We start from the raw sequence: 20,404 nt of genomic DNA, 5'->3' as shown, positions 1-20,404 counted from the left end.
AGGGAAAGAAAGGTGAGGGATTTGGGATAGGAATGGGAAAGAGAGTGAAATGAATCTGACATAAATTTCCTATGTTTATCTATGAATACACCTTAGGAATCTCAACATTGTGTGCATCCACAAGACTGGGATCCTAATGAGAATAAGATATAATCCATGTTTGTATAAATATGTCAAGATAGATTGTAGTGTATAACTAAAAAAAAACAATAAAAATTATTTTTCAAAGGACTGAAGATTTTTAAGCTGGGCATTGATGTGCCAGTTCTGTTTCATTTCATGTTTTTACAAATTAATTGGCATTGAGAGGTAAAACAAGAAACAACGTCCTGTTAGCATGATGAGTTATGTTAGAAACTCCACTCTAAAACCCAGAGGGACATTAACATGGCAGCCACAGATGAAAGAGACCTAAACTGCTCTCAGCTGGGAAGTTTGAGACTATATTATATTTGTATTCATTACTATCTTCCCAGATGTTTATAAAATACATCTTATGTACTGGACACACCTTCCTGGACAAAAATGGTGACCAAAAAACATCTGATCTTGTGGTCTTTGTGAAGCTTAGAGCCTCTATCCAATACACTGAGAGTTGTGTCATTCATCAACCAGTTCATACTGGTTGATTAATTTTATATATGACTTATCTACTGTAAAGCAAGTTTATTTAATTTTAAATTTGATTGCTGTAGAAATAATAACTATTTGAGGGATGATTCCTTAGGTCATCTGCTCTAATTTTCTATTTGGCAAAATAAGGTCTCTCTTAAGGTAGGTTAGCATTGGGCTAGGGATATGGCATGGGTTGGTAGAGTACTTGCCTTGTATACACAAGGCCCTGGGTTCAATCCCCAGCACCAAAAAGTAAAAAATAAATAAAAAAGTTAGACTAGCATCCCCCACTGTTGTAAACATCCAGGCTTCACCTAATCTTTTCAAATCTTGCCAGATATTCAGAAATGCTTGTTTTTGTTCAAAAACAGAAGAAGTATAGTCAGTCAGTAGGAGCCCCAATTTCCACAGAATACACAGCTTTAAGTCTACTTCCTACTGATGATGGATCTGTTATTTCATTTTATAGGACAGCATGAAGTTGCTGTCATAATCATCTTCATTATTGTGGCAATAAACTGAATTTGCTGTAAATCTATATATGAATAATGTGCTTAGGAACCTATTCAGCATTTTGATTACAGTGTATTTTATTACCATGTTTATTGAAAACCAGTGTGATGATATTTTCCAATTGGAATTTTCTATTTCATCTCTAAGCAAATTGTAGAATCGAATGTGCTTACTAAAAGCTTTTTCTTACTCCTTTTGTAACAATGTCTTATGAACAGATAACAAATTGTTCTAGTGGTACACCCTATTTTATTTTAAAAAATAAGATGATTAGCCTGTTTCTATCTTAAGTATTTCATTGTTTTTCTAAATTGAAAAATAGAATATTACAAAATAGAGAATGTGTGTGCAAATTTCTCTGAAATTCTTAAAATTGGGAAGATTCTGGTGCCCTGGAAGTTCACACATTTTTCAGTTAAGTGAGAAAAATTTAAAAGAAGTGTGGTGAGAAATGGGAAATATCGAGATACCAGTAAAGAGCACAAACTAAATAGAATTGTCCGGTTTATTTCAATGGATCTTGGTTATCGACATTAACACGTTTCATTGTAATACCACATTTGAAAATGCTAATAAACAAAAAGGTTGGAGTATATTCTAAAAGTAGAAAAATGGACTTGCCCTTCAGGAATGGACCTGAGACTAGGACTTCTGATATAAGTCTCTAATTGAGCCTCAAAAGCATGACAGTTCACCAGTTTCTTCTTGAGGTTTATATCCTTTAGGGTTTAATGCTTTATTGCCAATGAAGCAGCAGTTATTTGCTGGTAAGTTTAATTTTTGAAGTTGGATATATGACATATTTTTTTTCCATTTCTCCAGAACTCATCTAGACACCTCAGCTGAGTTGCGGTATTCAGTGGGATCCCTAGTGGACAGCCAGTCTGATTACAGAACAACTAAAGTAATAAGAAGAGCAAGGAGAGGCCGTGTGGGTGTGAGAAGAGATGAGCCAAAGGTTAATCACTGCACTTCAACTCTTTGATCATTTTAATTAAAAGCATGATTCCATTTTGGATAGAATTTTAACACCAAGAGAACTGAATCTAATTGTATTAGTTTCAAGCACAGACTATGACATATTTTTAAAAATTATAGCTAACATAAAGCCTTTACTATACACCAGAAATTGAGCTAAGCATTTCTCATATTCTTACCTGTATACATTATGAAATGAGTAATATTTTATACAACTTCAGACATAAAATTATTGAGACTCAGAAAGATTAACTGTTCAATATTACACAAGTATTACTGGAGTTGAAACTTGAACCTGTACTTGCATGGTTTCAAATACCATGCACTAGTTATCATTACACCATAATTCCAAACAAATGGACATATGTATTAAACACTTAAGCAGTAGTGTTCATATTGTTAATTCAAGTTAATTGAATATCTTAATGAAAAATTATTATGTAAAAATGATTGGGGGAAAATGTACAAAAACCACCCAAATTGTTAATGTCAACTGCTCTACGGGCCTTTCATTCAGTCAATAACTTAAAATTTAAAAAAAAAATTTTTAGTTGTAGATGGACACAATACCTTTATTTTATTTATTTATTTTTGTGTGGTGCTAAGGATTGAACCCAATGGTTCATGCAAAAGGCATGCACTCTACCACTAACTATAAGCACAGCCCCAATAACTTAAAAATTTTAAGCTACGCTTTTTGAGTAATACAATTGAATTTTATAAAGGAGAATATCCTTTCTTCGTGCCTGAAGTTTAGTTTGTTCCCCTACTTTCATGTATTCAAAATACAATTCATTTTTCCTTATTTGTACACAGGTCCTCAACACCTTATGGTTTTTAACTGCCACCAATATGCCATATATAAATTAATTCATCACAGTAGGCATCTGATATCTGTTGAATATTTGAATAAATACATAAACCAAGAAGGACAAAATTAAGTTCATCTCAGTTCTTTTTTCTATTATGTGACAAGTAAATTAGTACTCTTTGCAACCAAAACAATGTCTAAAGAAAATGCTAATTCCAGTCCTCAATTCTTAGTACTTGAGGAAATATCATGTGGTCTCCATATAACTCATTTTGCAAAATCACAACAATGAAAACTAACTTAAAAAAAAATACTCTAGGGCCTATCCCTTATACCCAACTCTCTCATACCTTCAGATCACAGTTTGAAAACCACCTGCCTATTGGTTACTCAAAATTCTCTTTCATTATATTAATTACAAAAATATAAGCCATATAAATTAGCATGTTTTGGGCTTAAAAAATCAAGGTGTTCAAGTGACCAGAGAAGTAGAGATGAAATTAAACATTTGTGCAATATTTTGTTAACCCCTATGTAAGTTCCAAAGAAAGAATTCTTAAATAATTTATTGTATAATATCTGTAGTCTCATAGTAATGAGAATAAGAAAAGCAAATGTTTGAGTACAGAGATTGCTGTATTTAGAAATAAGGAATAGTGTTGAAAATGGAGATACTTTATAGTAATTGTTACTTTGAAAGGTGATTGGATTATCAGTCATATGGAAATTTAGCATCTCTATTCCTATTACAATATTGACATTTATACTGAAAATTAAATTACTTAAAATGTCAATAAACTATTATATAGAACCGATAAATTGAAATGTTAATAGTTAAGCATATGGTTATGCTTTTGCTAGGTCAATTCTAAAAACTGGCATGCTTTTGTTGGTATTTTATGGATTCGTTCTTTAAAAATGAGCAATATGATAAATACTTGCCATTGTTCATGTGCCATTTAGGTGAAATCACTTGGGGATCATGAATGGAACAGAACACAACAAATTGGAGTACTAAGCAGTCACCCATTTGAAAGTGACACTGAAATGTCTGATATTGATGATGATGACAGAGAAACAATTTTTAGCTCAATGGATCTTCTCTCTCCCAGTGGTCATTCTGATGCTCAGACTCTAGCTATGATGCTTCAGGAACAATTGGATGCAATCAACAAAGAAATCAGGTGAGTTCAATTAGTATTGACCATTTCAAGAGAATAGAAGACCTAAATGACTCTCAAATCAGAGGCATTGACATTAATACTAGTCTTGGAAATCAGAACCAGTCTTTGTTCCCCTGGTGTTGAAGATTAAACACCAAGAAACACCAAGGCAAGAATAGAAAGCAAGCTTTATTTAAGAAAGGTAGAGACAGATTTCTCTAGAGAGAAGTGGGACCCACACCTAGGTGTCTGCAGGAGTAGATGTGTATTGCTCTTTTATAAACCCTGGAACCCCACACCTTCTCTTTCTTCTCCACGTATGTGCCTAAGGGCAGAAAGGACAGCACAGGAGGTAATAGCTTTGTGTTGGGAAGTGTGATCCCCAGAGGTCTTAGCAGCCCTGTCTTTTCTTTGATAACCATTCCTCACCTTCTCAACCCCCATCATTCATTATCTACACTGACTGCCAGGCCTTCCACCCCCTGCCTCAGTTCCTTGATAAATGTGACATTTCCTGTCCCTCCAGGTCAGGTAGGGTTACAGGCCGATTGCTTTTTGCAAAGAAAGCATGTGGGGAGTTAGCACAGTGGGCTCATTTTATAGAATTATTCTCTTAATCTAGTGTTCCCACCATCCCCATTTATTTGTCCCCTTACAACATCACCTGGATACCCACTCAACCAAATGTACATTTTCACAAGATTCTCCAAGTATTTGGGAATCTCTGGTGTAAAATTAGGACAACCCTTGTAAGCATACATGACTCATATCAGACTAATAACAGAGGCAATATAAAAGAATAGGTTAAAGATAAAATTTCCCCAGTGAATTTTAAAGTACTTTTTAAATTAAAATTTATCATTAAAGTGGATGATATTTGTAGTAATAAGGTAACAAGGTCAATTAATGCTGCATCAAAGATACTAAATAATATGCAAATTAATGTATAATCAGCTCCCTCAAAAATATTTAGTCATTGGAGTAAAATTAATATTATTTTTATCAATTTTAAACCATTATATTAGGGATAGCATATTTTTTAGAAGTTTATTAATGTTGATTACATTTTAACACACCTTGTTTTTTAAATTCACCACCAACGGAGATGACTTAGTCTGCTTGGGCAGCCATAACAAAATACCACAGGCTGAGTGGCTTAAATAAAAAGTTATTTTCTCACAGTATTGGAGACCAGAAAGTCCAAGATCAAGGTTCAGACAAAGTTCAGTTTCTGGGAAAGGCTCTCTTTCTGCTCTCAGGAGAGGCAGATGGAGGGAGAAACAGAGAGGAAGAGACAGAAAGAAAAGGAAAACATTAACTTTACCAGATCAAGTTCTCACCCTTATGAACTCCTTTAACTTTAATGACCTCCTGATTGTTCCATGTCCACACACAGTAGTAGAGTTAGGGCATCATTGTATGAATGAGTATGGGTAGGACATAATTCAGTCCATGGCAGAACATGTACTGAAAGCAGGGTGGGGTGTTTTTCTCTGCCAAAACTATAGAGAGTTTAAAAAAAAAAGAAGTTAATGCTTTTAAATAATGGGTTTAAACTGAAACTACTACTACTGTTATTAATGACAAAAATCAAATCCATTTAGTAATATACTACATGAAAAATGTATTATTCATTTTAATGCTTGTAGATGATTATAATTGTATTCAGTCATACCTAAACTTGCTTTTCAATGTGGTTACTTTCATAGTTAAAAATGAGACCCAATTCTTATTTAGATCTTCTGGAGATTAAGGAGTATTCCTTATATCTGTAAAGATAAAATTTTCATCCATTGATATTGAAGTTCATGGTAAATCAGGTTGATCAATAAAAATCCCCTCCAATTTTGGGGAAGTATGTGGTGTAAATTTCATAAGGAAGTAAATAAGGATAAAATTAATTAGCATTCTTTGAATAAAAAAGTCTTAATATATCTGTCAGAATTAATTTAATATTATACTATAATAATATTAGGCTATAATATTGTATTTCTTTATTATATTTTTTATTTCAGAGTCAATAAAACATGTGGATGATGTGTTCTAAATATGATTTATTTCATAGTAAATAAGAAATAAGTACTATGATCTCACAGCATCTTGATAATAGATGATTTACACTGTATAATTGAAATCATACAAGTCAACATTTCAAATACTGAGAAATATTAGTACTATGATAATTTTTATTTTCATTTAATATAATGTTTATTTCAATGGCGGTCAGTTCTTTTTCTCTAATTACCTTGAATAATCCCAGTAAAAACCCAAATGTGACAGGTATATTTTTTCTCTTTGAATATAGGATACAGGTGTTTATTAATTCGAACATGCATTCTGCTGTTCTTTTTGGTTCTGTTTAAGACTTTGCCTCCCTCTGCTATGATTCACATCACCTCTTCCATTGTCACCCTACAGCATACTATAATAGCTCTTCGCCTGCAGGACAAAAATTTCTATCTGGTTTTGTTGTAATCTTTGAATCCAGAACTAATTTATCCTAACACTGCAGTCACAATAGAATTTTAGAAAACTAAATGTGTTTATGTCCTCTCTTCCAAACTCTTCAATTGTTCTTAATATGAAGACCAACATCCTTAATATTGTCTAGAGTGTCCTACCGTCCCACCATTTTCTTATCACTCACTTTTTCTTCTCCTTGTACCATTAGACATGACTTCCAAATCCTTGGCTGTCCCATGGGTACTCTTTTGGTGTGACTGTTTCCTTCTTCTGGAACATTCTCCCTAGTTCACACCCTTTTCTCATGACACTTCTTTCATTTTTACCCTTCCTCACCATGCACAGCTCCATCACCACTTCTTCAGGAAAGGTTTTGCTATCTTGCAGAAATTTTACTTTCACTAGATTGTAATTTGTCTAAGAGCAAGTTTTGCTCACACATTTCTATGTCTTAGCACTATGCTTGACATATGGAAAGTGCTCCCCAAATATTTGAGAACTATAAACTGAAAAAAAATAATGTAGAACATAAATTCTAACTGAGTAACATTCTATGATGCTGTTCAGCTAATAGTTAAATCCACTGAATAGGTTTGAAATTGCAGATATACTCTTGTGGTGTTTTTTTCACCAAAAAATATCAAAGCAATATTATTAACAGTCTATTTATTTTCAGAGACTCTTACCCCTCTTAAATTGGGGTAGTAAATCTCTGTAATAATCTTAGCCTAGAGTAACTAGAACATAGGTTAATATAGTTGCTGAGTAGAAAGAACATTGAAAAATACCTGAGATTTTATTATATAACACCATGCAACGAAAATAGGTACCTTGATATAGACTGTGGTGAGCTGCTAACTCCAACCAGAATTTACTTCTGCTTGTAATTTTTCTTCTTTCAAGAACCAATTTAGTCATTTAAAAAGTTTATCTTTTCAGAGTTGTTCACAGCTCACTGAAAGAGTCAAGAGTTCAAAGAAGGACTCAATTCCCACCACACTGCTTTTCTTCTGTCGTTGGCTACTATGCTGCCTGTCTTACTTTTGTGGTCTTCATCCCTTCATCCTTCCACATGATTCCTGGGGAACATTCTAAGGGGAATCTAGTTTGCTGTTATTGTTTTCTTTGCTTTCCATATTTATATCAGGACTCCAAAGATCAACAGATTGTCATTTACTTTTTTGAACAAACTGATCTTGTATGCGCATTTGATTTCCTATTTAATTAAGTTTCCATCTACCTCTTACTCAACTTCCTTTAGGCTTGACTTGCCTTTACAATTAACAGAATATCCAGAATAAATAATTAAAACTTTTTATACAACAGGAATATATTGCCTCTTATCAAAATAAATTTCTGCAGTAGTCGTTTTTTTAATAACAAGTGTATTAAAAGTACAAAATGCAATTTTTTTGGAGGGGAAGTTTTTCCTTTGGAGTATGTTTATACATTAATGATGTTATACTATGCATTTGATTAAATATACTGTTATTAAATTGCCTGTTACTTATTTAAAGGATGCTTAGCTAAATAAGTGTTGATTTTTTAAGAAGACTCTGGGTTTTATTTGATTATATGATAATTATGAATTAACATTTATTAGAGATGCTATTAATCAAATTTTTCATTGGGTGGAAACTCAATGAAATGCTGCTGATATCTGGATGTCTAAGTGTTTTTAATTGGTACCTGAGTTTACATGTAAAATTAAAATTAGCAGTAGACCTTAACCAGGTTGCAAGGTTTTAGAAGAGTTTTAAGGGTGGTAGTAGAAAAAGGGTCAAACTGAAAGTGACAGGAATTATATATCCTTTGAAAGATACAGTTTTCTAAATTGAGGTCAGGAACCCCAGCATTTACTAAGTTCAAACTGCCTACATCAGAAAAATGAGACAAAAATACTAGTTTTGATATAAAATATTTAAAGTACTCTTTAATTGATTTTTATGTGAATTCTGGTTGCCATTATAGCAGCATATAATAGATCAAAATTAAACTATCTTTTAGGCTGATTCAGGAAGAAAAAGAATCTACAGAGTTACGTGCTGAAGAAATTGAGAATAGAGTGGCCAGTGTGAGCCTGGAGGGCCTGAATTTGGCTAGGGTCCACCCAGGTACCTCCATCACTGCCTCTGTTACAGCTTCATCACTGGCCAGTTCATCTCCCCCCAGTGGACACTCAACGCCAAAGCTTACCCCGAGAAGCCCAGCCAGGGAAATGGACAGGATGGGAGTCATGACACTGGTATGACGATGTGTACAGAGAAATTTTGTCCCTGTTAAGATTAATGATGCATTAGCTAAAATACCCTGCGTGTTTGCTCTCATCTAAGGACTTTCTATGAATTTCATGGTTTGTTTCATTTTTCCCCACAACAACCCTTTGTGGTAGGCATAATTCCATTGTGAACTGAGGAGACAGTATCCAAACAGATGCTGCAACTTTCTTAAATGAACAGGCAGAGATCTGAATATCACATGAGAAAAGTGAATGATGTAAATCAATAAGTACACTTTTACTGATGTCATAGTGATGAAATAAATTTAGACTGGAAGGATTTTTTTAATATAATAAATAGCAAAACACACATGATAATTGCTTCAATACACCAAGATAGAAATTTATAATATTGTAAGACATAATTTTCATCACAGCCATTAAAACTCAACAGTACCAGGTTCTTATCTCTTCCAGATTCATGTCAACCTCATCACATTAATTTTTTAGTTTTTGGGCTTTTTTTTTTTTTTCATTTATCTTTATATTCAGAGATAAAATGTGAAAGTCTAAACTAGAAAATCCCTGAAAACATTTGAGGAAAAAAAAGTGCTACATGCTAAAAGTAATATAGAAAGGCCTGTGTAAAATATGGTTGGAATGACTACTGAATACCATGATGTTCAGTCATTCAATTCTCATGTGAGCCCTGACATCACAGAGCATGGTCTCAACAGAGCAGAGGTAACTGAAGCTTTGAGACATGAGTAAATTGACCGTGTTCAGCACCACTTATGAGTGGAGCTGGAACTTTCCTCAAATATGTCTAACTCAAAAGCATACATTATTCTTGACTTTTTTAGTTGCTTTTTGTTTTTGTACCAAGGATTGAACCCAGAGGCGCTTAACCAATGAGCCACATCCCCAGTTCTTTTTTATTTTTTATTTTGAGACAGAGTCTTGCTAAGGGCCTTACTAAGTAGCTGAGGCTGGCTTTGAATTTGTGGTCCTCCTGTTTCAGCCTCTTGAGCTGCTGGGATTACAGGTGTGTTCCACTATGCCTAGCTGTCCTTGGTTTTGGGGTTTGATTTTTTTTTTTTTTAATTTTTCTGTAGTTACCTGGAAATAAGTTGAGATGAGAGCAATGAGAATCAAAATATTTTGAACAATATATGGAAGTAAAAGTCTGTATTTTTCCATTGTAGATTAAAACTATATTGTTTTAATAATAAAATTCCAGTTAAAATAAAATAGTCTGGGGATTGAGACTAAAATGCAAATAGGTAATAGTTCATACACTATGAAATTGAGCACAAATACAGTAAATAAAGAAAAATTAATGATATTACAGAAGAATATAAAGTGTATGTTGTATTTGTGATCAGAAGACTGTGAAGTACTATAAAAGTCCACAATGCCCACATCTATGTGTATGATTATATATTTTTCTATATGTGCACATTATATCTGAATAAAGAAGTTCAATTCATTGTTTAAATTTAATCATCAAATATTTTGAAGTAATGTGTAATCTAGTTAATAAATTATAAAAAAATTTTATTAGAATTAATTTGTATAAAAATCTACATATATGTGTGTATATTGGTGTGTATTTATTATATATATATTTCTCACCCTAGAGAAAACACTCTTACAGATAAATATTTAATATTCATATAATTTTATTTCATCTTTAAAAAATTTCTTTTACATATTATATATAAAAGTATATATATTAGTTGAGGTATATTTTTCACTAATTTTACAGTTGACAATTGAAACAAAACTATGTGGTGAAGTAGCATTTTCCACATTCAAAGTCTTTATAGTTATGGGACATCCAAGCAATAAAACTTAAATGAAAGAAAATTGGAGAAAAAAAAAAAGTTACAGCAAAAAGTTACTTCTTTAAGTCACTGAGTCTTCCATTGCATTTGCTCATTACCAAAATTTATATTTAAAATGTTTTTAAATAAACAGGACATTGACCATAGAATAATAACCAACTAACCAGAATTGACCTCAATATAGTGCAAACTTGGAGTCCACATACTAAGGTATCCTAACTAGATACACCTATGAGCCACATTATGTCTGCTTATTTTGGAAACCCAGGAAACATCTCTTTGATTTTATTAACTAAAAATGCTCTCATCTCTGCTTAGTTTCTGCAAGTGTAATATGAACTAAATAATATTAATGACTGACTTATTACCAAAGCTACTGGAAGAATCTTGGCCCACAGAGCACAATTTAGTCAGCCTTTCAGGCAATTATACTTTGGTGATTTCTATATTGCTCTTATTTCCCTTTATTTTTAAAACATAGTATTTTGCCTTTAAGTATTTTCAAAAGTATTAACATCTTAGGCCTTAATAGTGCTATTTTTATGAAAATAAAATAGTATATTAAAATCATTTAGATTTTTGTGCATATGAAAAATATGTCAGTGCTTTCATGCATTTTCTTGAGCAGATAATCATTAATTAAAACCAGTAAATTATAGTATGACCATTATCATACTATAATTAAAATACTGAAAAAAATATTTATGGCATTTCCTGAAAGTTAAAGAAATCAAGAAATTTTCTTGAATTTTTCTAAGTCAAGAAAGCAAGAAAGGAACTCTTGGAAATCCTTGACACCTAATAAAACCCTGTTACCAAACTCATATTCTTATAGTGAAGGATGGGTATTTTCTTTAGAAAATATTAAAGGAAAAATAATTTAATTGGATGTAATTCATGTTTGAATATTCAAAAGAAGATTAGAAAGTTTAGAGACAGAAAACAAGAGATTGAATAAACATCGTGTTAGTTACTACATGGCATGATATCTTGCCAACATTGCTTCTTAATCCTGAGAATAAAATGCACTTGTATTTACCTTTATCTCTTACCTCACACAAATCCACAGGCATACTAGCAATATCTAGACTACTCAACATAGTGAAATCATCATATCTTCTACTAACAATAAAAATAGAAAGCATAATGGAATAGTTTAATAAAGATGGTTTTACTTACATAAGAAAAAATGAACAAAAACAGTAAAATTCATCTGGAATTATAAAAAAAGGAACAATTTTCTTTTTAAATCCTGTAAAAGAGCATTGACAAAAAAGCACTATCCCCAAGGGCATGTTATGCTGAGTCCAGAGCTTTTAGCTTGTGTTGGGGATGTGGGGGTGGAATTTGTTAGGATTCCAGGAAATTTGAGATCCTTCAGAACAGAATATTTGCACAAAGGATACCCAAAGCTCTTCATAGATAGAACAGGGAGAGTTTATAACCTCTATATATGTGCACTGGATCTTCATTTTGGTCTATATTTTCCTGGAAGGATATTGTGTCGCATTTGTTTCTGACCAACTCACTGGCTAGATTGACTTCCTCTGCTTTACGCCCTCCACTGTGTGTCTCATATGCAATGCAGGCAGTACAGGTAGACATGGCTGCCTCATAGAGACCTGCCCTTACCCATGAGAGGTTTCTTTTCTGAAGTAACCACCAGGAGGAGGAGTATTTCTGTAATAATTAAAAAACACTTATTTAGGATAGCATGGAATAAAGAAAAGAAATGGTAGATAAGTTATGGATACAAGATACTATTTAAACTTGTAACATGGTCAACAGTAGTCATTAATTAGTTCTATTTCCTGTTGCTTTTATTACTGCCAATCGCAGCCAAGTGATCTAAGGAAACATCGGAGAAAGGTATTGTAAAAAACTTTTATATGGTTGCTAGTCGAATATTACTTTTATTAATAAAAAATTTAAAATAATTTTTCTTCGAAAGTATTTTGTTAAAGTAAAAAGTATTGAAAGTGTTTAAGAGTTATTATATTATTGTATTGTCTAAATATGATAATAAGAGATAATGCATCAAAAATAAGATCATCTATGTTTTAGGAGCAATGATTAGATTTATGAGACTTGATATCCTGATATTCCTCTGAATGCTTAAACTACAGATGATACAGTTAGATATTTTAATATCAATACTAAATAAATGCTGGTTGTTTTAGAATGTTTATTTCACTGTTATTCATGAAAACTGAGGTCAACAGATCAGGAGACAACTGCCAAAGAAAAGACAATAGTTGGTTACAGTACCCAAGAGAAGGGGGCATTCCATGTCCCCAGAAATGCACCAGGGTTGGCAGGAGCAATGGGAAAGCATAGGCAAGGACCTTTTTGAAGTCCTTTCCAAAAAGGTAAGGGAAGGCAGAGCAAGCAGGTTTAGGTTAAGTAACTTGGGGTGGCTCTGGGGTCTATGGACCTCTCTTGTCTAATGCCTGAAGCTTGGCAATTAGGGCAGAAGAATATTAAACCTAGAACCAGCTACAGGAGACAATAGAGGGCTCTGAGTTGAGGGTTTGCAAATAAAAGACTCTGTTCTGGGGTGTGGTTTGCTATGTTTAGGAATTAATGAGCACTGGAAGGAGAAGCCTTTCCAGACACAGAGCATCAAGGATACAGGAAACCAGGAGATGAGTAAAAACATGCTTTCCTGTTCAAAATGAAATCAGGAGAATTAGTACAGGATATAGGAAACAAAATGGACACCAATTCTAATTCACAAAAGGGCTTCCTATTAGATAATTGAGGACAGCATAGTTTTAGTCACCAGATATCAGATGGAGAAATTTCAAATATTCAAACCTGCTTTCCAGTGCATGAGTCATTTTTCAGTATCTTCAAGACCTGGTAGTCAGTATATACTGAAACTCCCGAAACCAGAGAACCTGATCATCATCATCCTCATTAAATTGAAGGAACCCATGTTGTACTTACATAGCTTAGATGAATGGGATTTTCTGTTCCTGGGTTATTATCTAACTGCCTCTAGAGTCTTCTTGACAATACCAGCTGGTTCTCAACCCTCAGATTTACCCTAGAGAGGATTTTTATTACTCCTTGACTTCCTCCACCACTTTACAAGTACTAGAAGGAAATTTGTGACTATATAAAGAATTCTGAGAAGATGATATAAAGAAATTGAGTGAGTGTAAGAAATGAAAAAAAAAAAAGGTTGGATAGAAGGTGTTGAACAGAAATGCAGACTCACAGAATACAAAGAGTAAAATGGTGACTGGGAAGGAAGGTCATGGAGAGAGCCACAAACTAAAAATGGTGTGTATCAGGACAAGGAGTTACAGAGGGGCTTCATTAACACTTCAGAACAATGCATTAAGGTAGGAATGATCACTTCTATCTGACTGACTGATTCCAAAGTCTTTCTCTTCCACTTTTTGTATACTGTGAGCTCTAAGTGTTATTCAGTGGAACAGTTTGTGACTAATGTTTTTAAGAGTTGATATTAAGAAAGGTATAGTTTGGCAGTGGGGAAAGAGGAAAGTATTTTATAATAAAATATTTCAGGAGCAAAATTCTGAAACCACAAATAATTGTGCTTAACAAAAACAATTATAGAAAAGAATCGTTATATCACATAACTATGATAGCACTGATACGTATTAGGAAGAGTAATGAAGCATACTTAAAGAGTTTAGATTGGGTGTGGATTTAGAAAGGATCTTCCATCACAATGGAATTGTGTCGACAGCAGATTCTTCTGGTGGCCTTATGCCAGTTTCATGGAGAGTAAGATGCCCCCTTAAACTGGAAGAGCAGTCTGGGCCTGGATGACAAGAGACCTGACAAATGACTTCATTAAGTTCCTCCAGTGCCTGGGGTCTTCATCCTATATAAACAAGTTTATGCATAAGAGCATAACAGCGTCATGGAGAAACAAGTATTTTCCCAGAATGCAGCTTTAAAACTTTTGCTTTAGCCATAAACTGAATCATACTGAGAAATTTTTTCATCAGAGCTTTTATAACTGTATGTCTTTTAGCTGTATTTTCCATATTTTTGGTCTCTGTATGGATATATAATATGTATTAGTGCCATTAAAAATGCAGCATGTAAAAAACTATTTCTCTACAATTGACTTGATCCTTGGAAAGTTCTTTTTATTACAGTGTATCTCTGACAAAACTGATGGTATCCTGAATTGTTCTGAATTCTGAACTTTATTATTCTTTAAAGAAATCCCTCTCATTCTGTCTGTGTTTGGTTTTCTGTATCTTTTTCAATTTTCCTTTCACTGGTAGTGAGATGAAACAATTTGTAAGAATTATGTTTTTTTCCTTTTATTATTCTCACTTGAAAAAAATTTTTCTCTAAACTGATATCCATTTTTAAACACTTTTAAAAGGCATTTTATTAGGTTGACTAATCTAAAACACTGTAACTGATAACATTATTTTACCAACTTATCTTTTCATTTAAAAAATTCCCACTTAAAGGTGTCTTTGTTATGATAACTTGACTATGCATGCTTTTTTCTACTTTAGTAAATTTGCTCAAATATGTGCTCAATACTTTATTATAAAGAGCATACACCCTGATGTGATAAAATGAATTCCAGAATGACTTTTCTAAAGTTACAGTATATTGATCTATAATGTTTATTACTCTTAAAAAATGCTTTGGTGGAATGGTCCATGAGTGTTTTATTTCTTTTTTTTTTTTTTATATTCTGGAAATTCCATGAGTTTTTAACTGGAGTATCTTTTTCTATGAAAACCATCCTCCTTAATAATATGAATTGATACATGTAAAATGTGTATGCCCCAAGTCTTTCTGTTTGAATTCCTCAAAGCTGTGCCTTAATGAGTCTTCATTTGTATCCATTTCAGTTGAAATTTAGAAATAGTTCATTTTAATGTACTGTTTTTGCTTCTAGATTGCAGTGGTGGAAGAAGATGGTCGGGAGGATAAAGCAACAATTAAATGTGAAACTTCTCCTCCCCCTACACCCAGAGCCATCAGGATGACTCACACCCTCCCATCTTCCTACCACAACGATGCCCGAAGGTAAGACAGTCTGAGCACACTCACATCGAATGCTCTTCTTCCCAAAATGTCCCTCTTCCTTCAGTATTGTCAAATAGACTGCAAGAAAATTTATATGAAAAATAGATTTGAGTCATAATTCTGCATCAGATTATTATTCTGCTCCCGCTCCCCAATATATCTTGTGAAATAACCAACTCTACTTTCTAAGATCAATTTTTGACTTAAAATTAACATATTTGCAGTCTGGTAACTAGTCAGTATATGAGAATAACTTTTCTTTTTAGCTAGATGTTTCCTATTAAAATGGATCAGACTAGAGAGGAGACTTAGGAAGAGTTCGAAAATACTAAAAGGATTCTAGGACAGTATGATAAGTTTGGATTGTAGGATAAGGTCTGAAAAGTCCCATGACTGTGCCTTACTTACTTTTTACAAACAGGTATGTGCACTCTGTGCAGCTATAGTCAACCAAAACTCCTCAGACAAATAGTTCAGAGAATAAAAAGCACGAATATTAAAGGCAAAGTTGTCTAGATATGGAAATATTGCATCTGTCAAAGTGACTCATCATGCTGTTCTATCCATATGCCTAAAACATTGCAATAGGATCTCTATAATAATGAATGCTATATATAAGTCTGCGTGCACTTTATTTCTTAAATGTATGTCTTTTTATTGTCTTATCAATTGCAGGACACAGTATAATGACTTAATGATCAATGATTTAAGTACGAATCTATCTTCTAAATAGTATGTTTTATAACAAATCCTTTTTTAAACAGGGCTTTCTATCTTACAGGCATTTATTTTTTGTTATTTTTCAGTTAAGTGGAGGTGGGAGCTTCAAAATATATATCTCTTTTCCAGTCCAACAAAAGACAGAACATATGAAAAGCAGTTGCTTTGGAGTATAGAAAATGTGAGCTGAAATTAGATCAGATGAATAAGTAGTTAAAGAATGCATCATGGTATTATCAAACTAACAACTATAAAAACTGATGCAATAGCTATTGAACTCTTCCTATTGAAGCAATGTCAAAGTAGAAATAGAAATTGGACTTAGACAAACTACTTAGTAATCATTTCAGCCTGTCATTTACCTAAAAGAATATTCGAGAACTATAAGAAAAGATATACAGAAATCACTATGGTGTATGATTTGTTGCTTCTAGATCCCAATCAGATGAATTTAGAATAAATGAATTAGGCTCCAAACTCAAGTGAGAAAAAGATGGATAGAGGAGATTCCAATAAAATCACAGGTTGGAACAGCATCTTCAATTTCATAATTAGTTGATTACCATAGGTCGGTATGTTTAACATTAGCAAAACAAACTCAGAAGGAAATAGATAACAGGTGCTAAATTCACAAAACTAAGCTAAATAGAAAGACTTATAACAAACTGTTATTACACCAACCTATGTTCAATGATTAGTTTCGTATTGTACTGAGCATAAAGGAGAAAAAGCCATTTGCAATAAAAGGAAATTTTTCTATTGAAAATTTGGAGATGCAGAACCCTGAGGCTGAGGAAACTACATTTCAATATCTTAAAAATCCTAAGAAGAAAGGGAGAAAATAACATTCAAAGTCTACTTGTTCCTCCTTTTGTACCTTTATAAAGGAAACAAGTCTTGTGTGCCTTATGGATATTGCAGCAAAACAAGCAGTTTGTCCTCTTTTGTGTTTGCAGTAGTTTAGCTGCCTCTCTTGAGCCAGAAAGCCTTGGGCTTGGCAGTGCCAATAGCAGCCAAGACTCTCTTCACAAAGCCCCCAAGAAGAAAGGAATCAAGTCTTCAATAGGACGTTTGTTTGGTAAAAAAGAAAAAGCACGACTTGGGCAGCTCCGTAAGTATAAATGTGTTTGAGTTCCCAGAGCCACTTCTTTGTCACTTCAAATTGTCCACCTCCTTCGTTTCCTTTTTCTCTTTTCATTTCTTCTCTTGTTTACCCGACGTTTCTTATTTAGTCAGTTTTATAAATCCAATTCAGCTGAATAATGCTTAATAAAAATTACAGTGAAAGAATATTGCAAAACTACCAGTGCTTTTAAACCTGTTAATAAAAAATAGTTAGAATATATTAAATGCTAATTCTTATGACCGACATAATCACTGTCATCCCTATTTTATTGATGAGTAAATAATGTCTTCATAATTTGTAGGACGGAGATGTACGTCCTGGTGCCAAGGTTTCAAAACCAGCTTAAGACCATTGGGTACACTGCCACTTAGAACATAGATGCATATAAAAGCTTACTTGTGTGAATTTAAAAGTTTTTTTGAAAAAGCTTTTCTTTTTCCTTTTTAAATTTTAAGTCAGAATAAAGTGTTTTAATATTTAGGGTATAAAATGTAAAGAGCAAAATTTATTTGTCTAAAGGTGTCATGACTTTCCCATAATACACTCTATGGCATTTGGATGAGGGGAGGAGGAAAGGAATAGAGCAGTAGTTAATTCACTAAATGATTTATTTTTAGTGATTAATTAAATAAAAATACAGATTAGTTCATTTGAAATGACCCTAGGTAAATATATATATTTATGAAAAAAGAGACACACAGATACAAACTTACATATTGTACATGAATAACAGTCTAGAAATTAATATGATATTTCTAAAATGATGATGGGTATAATTGGTTCTTTTGGAGGGATTTCTTCCTATTTATTTGTAGAGTTAAATTATCGGCAAAGGATTGAGCTTCTACTTCCAATGTTAAGTGTTGAACAAAGTGATACAAATCTCTAAGTGCTACCTTGGGCTTATTAAATGATTATTTACAAGCATGCTCCAAATACCAGGCTTAGCTTCCTGCTCTAGTACCTAAAAAGTTTCTGAGTATGATATTCATGCTTGCAGATTTATGACTAATTCAATTCGAAAATGCCTTTCCTGACTTCTACAGTGTGGAGGCACAGAAAACATCAGTAGCTTTGGAAACTGATGTGCCACCAGCTGTGTGACTGTTACTCAATGGAAGCTCAGTACTCTTTGAATTTCTCTTTCTCATGAGAGGGACATCTTGGGCTATAAAAACTGTTGCATAAAGAAAGGAGAAACTGATTATTTTTTATATAAAATATATATGCCAGACATTAAGATTTGTTTTATCTAATTTGACAACTGATTATAGTCTTTACCAAATAATTCATCATTTCCAATATACTGTAGTATAATTCACAATAATGTGAATGGTTAATAATTTTACAATATATATTTTGCTGATATAGTTATCACTTCGTTTACTCTTATTTCAACATGTATTTAGCTTAGGTTCTATAATTTATTTTTTCCTTTAAGATATACTTAATTGAACTTCTCACTTGAATTTTTCTATTGTTATTTTATATTTAAATTTGATGAGGAATTATTAAATCCAAATTAGGATATCCAAGATATGATTTATGATCTAGAAAATATAGAGACTTCTACCAACCTAGCCTTTATTTTCTATTTTCAGACCCTGTGTACCTTGTTTGTTTGTTTGTTTGTTTGTTTGCATTGTACCAGGGATTGAACCCAGAGGCACTCAACCACTGAGTCATTTCCCCAGACCTTTTTATGTTTTATTCTGAGACAGAGTATTGCTAAATTGCTGAAGCTGACTTTGAACTTACTATCCTCCTACCTTAGCCTCCTGAGTTGCGGGAATACTAGCATGCACCACACCGTGTGTCTTTTAGAGCAGAATAGATGAAAATGAACTCCACTTACATCTTTATTAACATTCCCCATCCCATAGTTGGGAACTAGCAATAGGTGTTTGGAATCACATAATAGACTTGGGAAAATTTCTAAGCTCTGAGAATTTTGGTTTTACTCCATAGAACAGCAGAGGGAGAAAATAAATTGACAGGGATATCAGGACCAAAACTATAGCTATGGAGTTGTGTAGAAGCCAGAAATAGGTTGAACCATCGCACTTAGTAGGTATAAGCAAGCTCCAGGACACCATATCTGTATGAGAAGAAAATGGTTCATGGGCCCCACTGTTACTTTGGGTAAAGGACATAGATTTTAGGTCTACTTTTGTTCTGGAAGGTAGATGTAAGTTGAAATGGAAAGACCGTAAGAAGCTTTCAACTCTAAGGAATAAAACCTAGTGCTGAAGCTTCATGAATTAGAAGAAACTAGTTCCTTCTACTCTCCAGTGATTGTGATTTTAATGTCTGGATGGGGAAAATTGAAAGACACAGGAGCACTGCCAATGTACTTCCCCCTACCAATAAATATGTAAATAGCAGATAGGAAAGTGTGGCATGGAAAGTAATATGGTAGGAAGATGATGTTTCAAAGAACCAATTTTGAAATTTTGAACCAGATTTAAGATCTATCACTCTTTTTTTTTTTTTTAATCATGAATTGAACTAGGGATTTAACCACTAAGCCACCTCCCAGCCCTTTTATTTTTATTTTGAGAAAAGGTCTCACTAAGTTGCTTAGGACCTTGATAAACTGCTGAAGCTGGCTTTGAACTTGCAATCCTCTTGCCTCAGCATCCCAAGCTGCAGGGATTGCAGGTGTGTGCCACCATGCCTGACAGATTTATCACTTAAAAGTTTAGTTACTAAGAGCAGAGAATTATGAATTTACTTGAGGATAGATATAATATATTCATTTGAATGAAATATAGTGGGAAGGAACAAAACTGCATAAATAAAATTGAAAGTGTTTCCTTGGTTCCATCAGAAATGATGAACAACAAAGGAGAATGTTTTAGTAATTCACCTGGGAAAATATTTGGAGAAGGGATGTTATTTGCCTTAAATAAT

The 20,404-nt window shown here is 33.2% G+C and overlaps 1 protein-coding gene across 13 annotated transcripts in view; it reads left to right on the top strand.

The window, feature by feature from the left end:
- Positions 1-20,404, top strand: part of Ppfia2 (PTPRF interacting protein alpha 2) — a 462,148-nt gene that overhangs the window by 362,374 nt on the left and 79,370 nt on the right. For all 13 annotated transcript variants that reach the window (XM_047551047.1, XM_047551046.1, XM_047551044.1 and 10 more), the window contains 6 exons: positions 1,951-2,086; positions 3,881-4,101; positions 8,551-8,788; positions 12,448-12,477; positions 15,515-15,645; positions 17,322-17,476. In XM_047551047.1, coding sequence (XP_047407003.1) covers positions 1,951-2,086; positions 3,881-4,101; positions 8,551-8,788; positions 12,448-12,477; positions 15,515-15,645; positions 17,322-17,476 — 911 coding nt within the window. The remainder of the gene's footprint in view (positions 1-1,950; positions 2,087-3,880; positions 4,102-8,550; positions 8,789-12,447; positions 12,478-15,514; positions 15,646-17,321; positions 17,477-20,404) is intronic.

Source organism: Sciurus carolinensis, chromosome 4, assembly GCF_902686445.1.
Source record: "Sciurus carolinensis chromosome 4, mSciCar1.2, whole genome shotgun sequence".
In the NCBI taxonomy this organism is placed as follows: domain Eukaryota; kingdom Metazoa; phylum Chordata; class Mammalia; order Rodentia; family Sciuridae; genus Sciurus; species Sciurus carolinensis.
This window is presented reverse-complemented; position numbering and strand designations above follow the sequence as displayed.